An 11,718-nucleotide genomic window follows, 5' to 3' on the forward strand; every position below is an offset into this window, starting at 1 on the left:
AGGTGGTGTATGTTTAAAGCAAAGCAAAGTAAATGAAACATTTTAAAACCACACCAAACAGCTTGAGTTATAAGTACATAACATCCACAAGTTACATTTTAGATTTGATGCTTTTTGACCATGTCTACACTTAAAAATGAGTCTCTGCTTTGTCATAGATTTGTCATAAAAATGTGAGTCACGTCTTCTGTAGAGTGCCTCCATCCCAGCTTGGACACCCTCCTCTTTTAATCTTCATTCAAAAGCATTCACCCCTGCAATGTGACGTCCTGTTACTCCTTGCCCAGCACCCGATGGGAGGCTGATATGACACAGGTTGGACAATGAAGACATCTTTTCTGTGGGCGGTATCACATCAAGAACAAAATAACAATGTGTGGCTTTGTGAATCACACGGAGGGATAATCATTACTCCGTGTTTGCACTGACAAACAGACGCACCGTGGCCTACAATGTGCAATGTGTTCAGTAATTGGCACCAGCCAAACCTTAATAAGCTTTGACGGTTACATTTGTAAAAAAAATTATTTATAATTTTCTAAAATGCTTCGTAATGAGTCTGAATAAAAAATGCCTTTTTGGTCGTGCCATTGCTCACATTTCACGTTTCTGGCATTTTGCCGCTTCTGATTCAAATGCTACAGCTACCGAACGATAGGCAAGTAGAGAGAAAAAAAACACAAATCATGCCAATACCAAGTAAAGAAATGAAACAAAAAACTGTTTTTGCACTGGGAGCTTTAAGAATAGTGTGCATACAATAGTTGGTTTTCAGTTCCATTTTTGTACAATAATTGACTTCTAAGAAGGTCTTAGGCAAATAATTAGAAGTAAGGACTAAAACCTGATGGAAGTTATTAGGTTGTGTTTTAGATGTTACTGCTTTGCTCTCACTGCTTAGAGTGTCAGCTGTATAGATTGGTCGGTATAGTGTTTCATGTGTTTTCTCTGGAGGAAGTTAAAGTTCCTTTAAGTGGGGCTCAGAGCCGGATTAACCAACCAGCTCACCTTGGGATGAAATTGAGCTGCTCCCCTCTGTGTTTGCCCTCGTTTTTCCCAATAGCAAGCAGAATGCACTCTGCAAAGTAGTCTTTGAAAAAAAAAAAAGAATTCTGGCTCAGTGACTCACTAGTTGGATTTTCTCCCTTCATTCAATTGGACATTCGATTTCAGATTGCAATGAAGTGATTGATGATCATATTTTGTTATGCTTACCCTCAAAATCCTGCTCACACTCCAATATTCTCTTAGACTCAGATTTTCTCTAAGATAAGGCTACAGCCAAGACCTTGCATTTAATTTAGCACATATTGTTTTGGCTTGGTTCTCTGTTTTTGGGGGCAGTGGCCCATTTCCCGTTTGTGGCTTTCACTTTTTTCAGTCAGCATGACCTTTAGCTTTTGTTCCAGGAATACTTTACATTTGAGTCTGTATGATTAAAGCAATTTGAAAGTCAAGGCTTTTTTAAAAAAAAGAGCAACACATACAGAAAGGAATGAGGATGGGGTAGACCAGACTATATATTAATATGGACGGAGAAGCAGCCGCCTGGGACTGAAGCCAAAATACTTAGATCCCCCGCCCCCTACTAACTGGCTGCAGTATAGGTCATAAACCCACCTCCTTTTCAGCAGAGGACATGGGTTGAACTATAGAGTTAAAATGCACGTCTAAAATGTTTTTGCAGAACCTGGAATCTGTCATGGTAGTTAGTTATTTAATGCTGATATAGGTCCAAGTGTTTTCTTTCTTTCTGAGTAGTTCTGTTTTAATTAGCTGGTTTATGCAAACAGAGAGCGGATGTACCATCATGATTGCAAGGCTTGTTGACAAATGCAGATTCTGCAGCATTCTCAACCGGATAAGCAGAGTCGTGGACGGAAGGCGATAGGAAATATCTGCTCCAAACTGACGCCAGAATTTCTTCTGCTGTGGACTGTACACACCTATCTGTGAATGCCTGTTTTGGTAAGTGGAAGGACTTCATTTCCGCTCTTCCAATAGCCATACCGCTTTTGTCAAAGTACGTCACCAGCGCATTATGTCAACGGTCATTGCAGGGGTATTTTTGCTTCACTTTTGTACAACGGAAGGATACAGGAACACCCTGTCCCAGTCAATGGGATGGATGATCTGATCGAACCAACGAAGGACTTTCACCAAGGAGACAAGAATAAGTGGTCCATATGAGAGATATTATTTTAACAATGGCCTTTTAGTAAGTAGTTGAAAGGTACATTTTCAGATCTTGCACATCCAATGTGACCCCAAAAAGATTACAATTTCCTCTCTATTCTCCAGGTTTCTAAAGTATCAGCATCCAGTTATTTATACAGAGTAGAACAGGGGGGCATTAGTTATGTGACAATGTTGATCGTCGCAATAATGCAAAAATACAACAAAGAGAAGATCATAAAGGACATCATCAAAGTCGTAATCTCTTTTCCTTTAGAGGAACAATAACTCCTCAGGGCTCAGCAGTAATCTTTCCAGTCACATAAACTGGTAAGTTAAATCATTATTCTTCTGCAGAAATGTGAGGATGAGAACAGCCTGTTTTCAGCTCTCCTCTGACATATCCCTCCATGTTGGACGGCAGACGGCAGTGGTGGTGGTGATGGAGAAAAGGGTGGAGGCAGGGTGACACCAGAGTGAAACATAACGCTGTTGAATCTGGGACACCATACTAGGGCACTTAGTGAACGAGCTGATCCCTGGAGCTGGGATCTGGAGACCGATGGATAAAAGTAGGAGGAACAGCGTGGCACGACAGAATTATCTCCGGACAAAGAGCCCGCGTTATCCTGCAGAAGACGAAGAAGATGATAATTTGCATCTCAATTTTGAGCCAATGCTGAGTAGGCTTATGGGACTGCAGCGCCGAGGAGACGAGGACTCAGCCTGGGCACAAGTGTATTTAATTTCCTATATGTTCTCTTATATGTTTCTACTCATGAAAGCTTGAGGGGAAAAGCTTATAATTCCAAGCCTGTCCATCCATGTCAGTGGATGCCATTCCCATGTCATGGAAGGGTTAGGAAGTGAGCAATATAGAATCCGTTTTCTAAATGGGTTTTTCGCCAACAAACATGCTCCATTTCCAAGTATGAGCTGTAGTTATACTTAAAATCTGAGTAATATAGCCTACCATGGTTGGAGTGAACAGGTGTGTAATGATTCTTCAAGGTTCTGACCGGCGTCTCGTCTTTGGGCGACCCATCAATCGCTGCAATGTTTTCATGTTCATACTGAGATATTGGAACGGGACCTTGTTGCCTCAGGATGTCTGCCAGGGCTCTGGAAAGAAATAACACAAGTACAAAAAAATGTTTGAACTTAAATGTTTTCCAATTACCAACATTTTCCTCTTTTTCTTTTCCAATTCACAATCCCCCTAAAGGTCCTTCTAATTTATTTAGCTTCGGCTCCAATTTGAATCAAAGAGGTTGGGAGCAATGCAGAGAGGAAATCCTAATTACACCCACAGTCACAAGGGGGGTTAGATTTTCAATAGCTTGGTACACAAGGTACAGAGGAGTCCTATTTAAGTGTCCAACTCCAGCACAAGGCCCATTTATTATGAGTTACGTTAATGCCCTGCTTTAAACCGGCAAATAAAAGCCATATTTCACAGATTTTCCTACTTTTTGAAGGCGAAAAGTCTGTCTGTGCGATGGAGAAACATCACTGCACCGCCGTACAGTGTAGGAAACGGCAATGTAAGTGTGTCAATGTCAACCTAAAGCAGCCGCACAGTCCTCTTTTCTATAACTCAGTGACTTTGAGAGATATACTGTATATTAATAGCATTTCCCTTCCAGGATAAGCACACTTTAGCCGTTTTCTTTTTTTCCAGAGACGGAGGCGACCTGGTTTGAAATTGTCCTAGTTGGCTGCTGTAGTTGAAGTAGTTTATGAAACAGTCCCAACTTTTAACATGTATTTTAAGGGGGAAGAATAATGTTTGACCAAGAAAGTGGACGCAAAGGAAGAAAGATTTGACTTTTAATTGTTTAAATTCTGCATACTGAGATAATTGTATTTATTGTCATCACAATGTATGGAGAAAAAAAAACTGTCACAAACTGCTTTTTAAAGCACAGAAGTGTCTAAAAGTAAAAGATAAATTTAAGACGAGTATTAAAGAATAATGTTAATAGTGCATGGTTATAAGAAAGGGAAATATTAAATATTGACAAGTGCATTCTCATAAGACAGTGTTTCAAGATCGCAGGTAGAGTGTTTCTAAGTCTGGAGTTACTAATAATGCAAAGATCTCGTCACCCTTTGTCAAAAGCTAAGCGTTAAGAATAAGCAGCAAAGCCCAATTCACTGATCTGAAGTGCACTCACTTTTACCTAGTCAACATAGTGTTAGTAATATGTTCTGACACAAAACTAAATAATGGCCTTTAAAGGAAGCAGCAAGACTTGAAAATCAATGCACAATAAAATAAAAGAGGGTTCTGTTGAAAGCTACTGAGGGGGAGCACGTTGTCTGAAAGAAACAATGGGACGAGAATGGACCCTTGGGGAATGCCTAAATTAAACAGATTTATGGAGATGCAGGAATATACCATAGAAACTGAGGGTTCCAAGGTGTTTGTTTTTACATCTGTATAACTGATAACTTGCCCAAGGACACATTGGAAATGTTGCTGCAGGATCTGGGGATCGAACCCTCAACCTTCCAGTTGAGAGATGACTGACTCTACCAACTGAGCCACAGCCACTCCCTAAAGATAAGGCCATAGTTTTACATGGCTGAAAAAAAGAACAAAACCTAAACTGTCAATGCTTTTATCTCTTTAAAGTTGACAAACTATGACATTCATGACCCAGAACACATTATTAGTATTGCTGTGCTGCAATTTTCCTTTTTCATTTTTTTATTGTTAACATAATTTCTAATGCCAGTATTTCTGAACTAAACTAAAATTGGCTATATAAGCCAAGAGCAGAGTTTCTTTATATACTTTGACTTTAACTTTCTGTTATTCTTCCATTGTTTTTACAAATACACAGGCGCCTTGCCTTTTTCAGTCAGCCTCTCGGCTCTGAGATTGGAAAACAAAGCATTATCCTTACCACCTAGCCGGCATAAATTGGTTTGCTCTGCAGAAGTTGATCAATACAGCCTGTTCAAACCACTGGCTTCAGCTCTCACTCCACATTTCTTCTGTTTCGGTGAAGGTCACAGACCAAACAGCAAAGGTCTGCCAACAGCTCAGTATTCTGCTCACAGTCCTCCCCCCTCAGCCGCAGAGGTAGGAGTCTAAATTACATTAAAGAAGCACCAGAAATTTAGAGAGACGCTCAGATCATTTGAGGTGGAGCAGACCCTTGCCAAATAAAAAGCTAATCCCATGTTCCACTACTCCTTTTTGGTCATGGCTTGTCAGTGTGAATGTCTGCTGCCAGCCTCTGAGGTCTATTTCAGCAGACATCATTATGACAGCTACATATGCCAAAATAAAGAAAAATCATATAAAGGAAAAACATCTTTTTACTCACCCAGCAAACCATTTCTCCTCTTTTAATCAACCTCGCTCTAAACTCGAGTGGCTACCGCTTATATTGATGGCCTTGAACACTTGAATGTATGCCCCATGGATAGGACAATACTGCAGAATAAAACCACACAAAAAATGTCCCCTGTTTTCAATTGTCAGGGCATAGATAAAAAAAAAGTGCTGCATCATGAGCTTTTGTTGTTTCAAATACAGTATTACGAAGTCTCATGAGTCCATATGGATATTAAAAAGCTGACTGTGCCAAAAAAATAATTATTTAAAAGACACATCAGTGGAGCTTACATTTAATCTGATCTGCTCAAGGAGCTTCTTTGTGTTGTTGTCAGGGCTGGAAGTTTTAGAAACTGTTTTAACAAGAACATGTCAAAGTGTTTGGTCTGAAGCTGAGTAATCTGCCTCGACATTTTCAAAGCAGCAGGTGCCAGAGTTTTATGACCAGGACATAACAATGCACAATTATCTTCATATCTTAAAGTTAATGCCAGACGTCCTCCTCCGCCTTTAGTCTTCTGGTAATTTTAGGTGACTCAAGTGACTCCTGGGTAAAAGCAATGACTAACTCAATATGAGTTCATGTTTCACCAACGGGTGGAAAACGTGCATTTTAATTGAGACTTAACTCCATATTTAAACTCTTTTTAACCCTTTATTCTTACAAATGCTACAGAATCAAACCTATATAACTTTTAATTTAAAGAAAACAGACTTCTATATACGTAAAGGGTACCTTGTTGGAGACCAGACTACACGACTAAAAAGGAAGGAACAGGTGGTGAACCAATTGCTGAAGGGTATCAAGAAGAAGTGTTTACCTCAAGTTTAAAAGAATGGAACATACCTTAAAAGGTTCCAAATGGGAACTCTAAAACAGACGCTAAAAGGTAAATGCAATATAGTGCTTAGCAACAGACTCAACCACCTATTCCAATGGAAGACCAAAGCCTTTGATATATTTGTCAAAGGTTTCTTTAAACAGACTCTAAAAGACGCAATCTTTGAAACAGACGCTGAAGGGTACCTACAAACAGTCCTCACCTTGAAAAGAAGACAAACAGACGTCAAAAGATGCTTCATTGGAACCTTGAACAGATGCAAAATGGTACCCTATGTGAAGTATCTATACACTTTAATCAAGATGTAAAGGAGGTCTGAAAACAGTTGTCCTATGTTCTTTAAAAAAGACGCTAAAGGTACCTTGAACTGGCACTAACAGTTTACTATAAAAAAAACTTAATCATTCTGTAAGAAAGGCAGAAATAGTCCTTAAAACAACTTCAAAACATTAGCTACCTTTAGTATCTGAATGAGACACCATGGAGGGAAAAGAAGGTGCTCGACCATAGGGTCAATCACAAAAATCACCATCGCCAAAATTGTCCTAAACACAGTATTCTTTTTTAGGTTCATTTTTTTTTGTGAATCTTCAATAATTAGCTGTTCCCATGACTAACTAACAATTAACAATAGATTCAATTCAGCTCTCATTACAGCATTCATTCACTAAAACACATTCTCTCAATCAGCTGCTGCCTCCTCTGATTGGTTTAAGTGGGCGGTGCTTGGCTGGAAAACATTTTTTCACATACTGTACTACCATGGAATTAAGAATACACTGAAACGAGACCACATTAAAACCCAACTCAGTTTTTTTAACAGCTATAAGGTTGATTCATTTAGTTTTCTCCCCCCTCTTCTGTAAAAAAAAAAAAAAACGATTTTAAGAAAATGTAGAATTTAAAAGCAAAGCCTTTTGATGTATACTCTTCAGCTTATGTCACTGTAATGGGACCATTTTAGTGTACTGTAAAGCATACTGTAATGGATCCAATAAAGACACCAGCTATCTCCAAAAGTCGTAAAAAAGCGTAAATCTGCAGAGGAGGACTCAGATTGATAACTCAAAGGGCTTTCTGGGAGGTTTGTTTCAGGACACAAGTGTAGAAGGAACAAGAAACTACAGATAATAGCTAACATTTAGTACGTCTTTTGTTTTCTTATGATGGGCGGAAAAATGTTGCATACTGCCGGTTTTTTTTCAGCTGATGACTGAAAAAGCCATTGGGATGTCTTTTTTATGCTTCTCTCACGCTCATTGAGCAATTCACTGACCACTAACGGTGCCCAGAGGAGTTAATAATATTGTCAATGTGGAAGCAAACACTCATATCAGGACGATCACTCATTACGGCTTCCAGTGGCATTTACTGGATCCCTCTGGGGACCAACATACCAAACCCCCACCCTCTCCACTGGGACTGACACAGAATGGGGTTTTGTGACGCATAGAAAGGTATACAGTGTTGACATTTTTGACAGGAAAGCTCTGGAGAGGAGAATAATGACATGTGCTAAAGGTCATGAACTGTAGTGAAGTCATGATAGTGAGTCGGTAACTCATGTCCATAGGATTGATTTTCAATTAAAGGAAGAAAGGACTAACGTTATTGCAGCCCATATTTCCATAGCAACTCTTTCATTTAGAGCTCAAAAGAACATAAAACTGAAGAGATAATCCAACCATTCTTACTCCCAAATACAGCTTTGTCATAGGCCCAATCTTTCAAAATATCCCAGTGAGCACCAATCATGACTTCAGCGTTGAAAATTGGTTGACAACGAGGTGAAGTTCTTCCAAAAACCTCTTCATAACCATTTTCCAACCAGCTTTAACAAGGTTACAAATCCCAACTTTCATAATTTGGTCCTTTTAGGGTTACAAGGTGGACGGACATGATCATTGTTGGAGGCGTTTCTCTTAAATCGTTTCGCCGTGGTTGGAGAAATCGTGTCACTGCAAAGATGTAATTTAAAAGCATTTAACCTTCACAAGAAAATCATAAAATCTTTATGGACCTGTGATTTTAACAAGAAGGTTCAGATCGGTCCAATGGCAACTGTAATGTGCGATTGGAATCTGCGCACCCATGTACCAAGCATTTTCACCTTGTATGTTTTATGTATTGTCTGTGCTTTATTAAGTGTATATGAGTCTCCCTGCCACACAATGTACCTATGGGTACAAATAAAGTAACCTGAACCTGTAGAGAGAGCAGTTTCAAACATTCCCCCCAGAAGAAGAAATAAGAAGTTGCGAGCTCGAGTCCAACTTGTCTCGTTCATTTTTTCATCGGTGAATGTGATGCACTGCTCTGCAATTCATATACCCAAATTATATAGGATGCAACTAGAAAATCTATGTTACCATGTGTTTGAATGGGTGACGAATCTCCAGACAAGATTTACCAGTGAACTCTGCTCTCAACATACTGTATATGTTTGAATTACGTCTTTAAATAGTCTGTGAAAAAAACATTCCTATTTCTGCGAGCAAAAATACAAATTCAACAATTCACCGTCCACCGATCCATTTGGCCCAGTTAGGACACTGTGTACTTTCATGGTGTGAAATTGTGCGTTTTGTTCACATTCATGAACGTTTTCAGCATATGGCCCTAATACAATCACCTGTGCTACCTGCAGATACAGAGGACTACTTTTTCTGTAATACGTCACACTTGCTTGTTGCTATGATTTGTGACTTGGTCCATTTGCCCATTAAAACTCCACACAATATATTCAGTTTGAGGTTTAATATGATGGTATTCTTTCATGTTTACTGATAAGATACACTCAGATATACTATATTGATCCTCCATTAGGAGATACTTGGTCAAATTAAAATTCCCATATTAAGGGTCCTTGTTTAGGGTTTCACACACTTTCAGGCAGTTAGGGGCATGATGTCAGTCATTTTAAAGGAGACTGACAGATTTACACAAGTTTTGTTAAGACAATTGGAATGAAGTGGAATAAAAAGGACAAACTCACCTGTGCACGTTCATCTCCTGCGGCGGCTTGGTGGCTTTGTCATAGGCAACTTTAACACAAATCCCAATGGCGATGATGAGCGCGATGACAGCGCATGTGATGTACACCGTGGTGTTGGTCGGGTCGAGCTCCGGGTCGTACGTGTCACCCGTGGGCGCAGGTGATGGGGGCTGGGTTTTGATCCAGTCCGGGGTGTTGTAGTTGGTGCAGCTCTTCTGCTCCAGCCGCTTCCCGCGGTCCGCGCAGCAGAAGCGGAGGAAGCAGCTGCCGCAGCAGAAGCGGTGGTCGGTGTTGTTGCACACGAACTCCTTGTCGTACTGGCCGCTCACGTCGTAGTGGCCCAGGCAGGTGTCGTGCTGCACCGAGGGAGCCTGGACCTGCGTGATTCTCCCCGGGACGGCGGCAGCCAGCGGGAGCGCGGTGGTGCTGCCGTTGACCTCCTTCACCTTTGTGTTTCTCCGCGGCGGAGTTTTGCTCTTCTTGTTGTTGGTGGCGGAGCACAGGACATTCAGCGGGTCTAAGTAAATCAAAAGCAGCAGAAGGAGCTTTATCCCCATCATTTGAGGACGCGCTGGTGTTTGTTCTTTGGCCTCCACTCTCTCTCTCAACCTCTTCCTCTCTGACTCTCACTCTGTCCACTTCTTACCGAGTGGAGCTTCTGGCTTGTAGTTTCTTCATCGCAGTTACTCCTTTACGCGCCAAGACGGACTTTGACTGGAAGACTTCGAGCTCCACAGACACAGAAAGCATCCTCTGACTTCGCTGTCATCCAGTACAAATTATTTTTCTTCTTATAAAAGTTCGCTCTGAACGAAAGTTCTCTAGGATTTCGGTCGCAGAGACGTGAAAAGGACCCAAAGTCCTGTAGGGGAATCTTTCTGTTCTTTACCATCGGCAGCTGATCTGACTCGAAGCTCGTACTTAAACTGTGGGGAACAAAAGGCACGCATAGATGGATTTAGTTGATAAAATAAGACTTTAAGATAGGAAAAGTAACCATGAGAAACTAAATCGACAATGAGAGATTATAGAAATGAGAGTTCGGATCGATAAATGGCAGTAACTGCGAAGGACACTTTCAGCACCATGGACAGCGCCCAAGTTTCCATTTGGATGTTTGGAGCGCGTCAGCGTCCAAGAAAGTACATGTTTGAGATCTGTTTCTGTTCCAATACCACATGAAAATACGTTATTTAAGTATAAAAAACTATGTCCTTGAAGTCCATAACGAAAAAAAACCTCGCAGCTTTGGGGCGTTTTCCTGGATCTTTTGCCTTTATTGTACGCGTAAACTTACTTTTTATCTAGATTTCCTGAATCGAGCGTTAACCTTTAGAAATGAAAAAAAAATCTAAGTGAAAAGAAGGAGAAGAGGAAGAGGACTTACCGGAGGAACTGCGGCCGGTAACCGGGTTGTCTCAGCCAGTGCCACTGATTCAAAGAGCCTCAGCAAGACAAGAGGCGAGACCTCCCCTCTCCTCTCTCCGGCCCGCCTCCATCCCTCTCCCTCTCTCTCTCTCTCTCTCTCTCTCGCTCTCTCCCTGCTCCCTCCCTTCCTTCCAAGTCACACATTCAGGTACCTCAGTTAATTATCAATCGGCTTGTTTCGGTCACGTGCCTCCGGGCTTCACTCGATAAGTCGTCGAGGTGTAAAAAAAAAAGAAAAGAAAAAAGAAAAAAGAAAAAAGGAAGATAAGTGTATTAGAAGTTGTCTGCACGCGGCACTGCTGCTGGACATTCACGCATCAGTGCTCACACAAGCTGCATCCACTCACAAGTCACCAATCACGTCCTCTGGGTGTGTGGAGTGTGAGTGTGTGTGTGTGTGTGTGTGTGTGAGTGTGTGTGTGTGTGTGTGTGTGGCCGTGCTGGTTTAATTCAGAATAATACATCAGGAGCCATGGCAGAGTAGGTGAACATGTCTAGTTTGACTTTGAGTTAAAGCTTATACTATTATCTTTTAAACGGCTATAAATGTTCTGAATGTAAGCCTAGAAAAAGTATTTGATTTTATAACAATTCTGACTTATTCTCCATGAATCTCTCCCTCCAGTTTTTCCTTCTTAAAGCTTCATTTTAAACTTTGACTTTGGCAAAAGTCTAACAGAGTTTTGGCTTTTTTCGAGAGGTTTTTTATTTAGAATTGAGAACTGAATTGATGTTGTATTGTGACTAAATGCTCATACTGTAAAATGCCAGAGACTTTTTCCAAATTCAGAATTAGTGCTCAACTCTCATCTCGAGGTCAGACTACACGTTATAAGTAAAGTTATAGCCCGATATGGACGAAGGTTTTTGGGACCCATCTGCCCCAAAAACAATCATTTTATCTTGTGAAGTAAACAAAAATCAAGGCC

General features: G+C 40.7%; 1 protein-coding gene across 5 annotated transcripts in view; it reads right to left on the reverse strand.

Annotated features, from left to right (window-relative positions):
• LOC109989335 (protein shisa-6) overlaps positions 1-11,052 on the reverse strand; it is a 70,690-nt gene extending 59,638 nt beyond the window's left edge. For 2 of the 5 annotated variants that reach the window (XM_065964916.1, XM_065964915.1), the window contains exons 1-3: positions 10,749-11,047; positions 9,362-10,287; positions 3,149-3,297 (exon numbers count right to left, since the gene is read on the reverse strand). In XM_065964916.1, the coding sequence (XP_065820988.1) occupies positions 3,149-3,297; positions 9,362-9,921 (709 nt within the window). In that variant the 5' untranslated portion in view covers positions 9,922-10,287; positions 10,749-11,047. Of the gene's footprint in view, positions 1-3,148; positions 3,298-9,361; positions 10,288-10,748 lie in introns of all 5 variants that reach the window. The other 3 variants (XM_065964913.1, XM_065964912.1, XM_065964914.1) reach the window with 3 other exon arrangements.
• Positions 11,053-11,718: the final 666 nt, after the last annotated feature.

Source organism: Labrus bergylta, chromosome 16 (genome assembly GCF_963930695.1).
Source record: "Labrus bergylta chromosome 16, fLabBer1.1, whole genome shotgun sequence".
Lineage (NCBI taxonomy): Eukaryota > Metazoa > Chordata > Actinopteri > Labriformes > Labridae > Labrus > Labrus bergylta.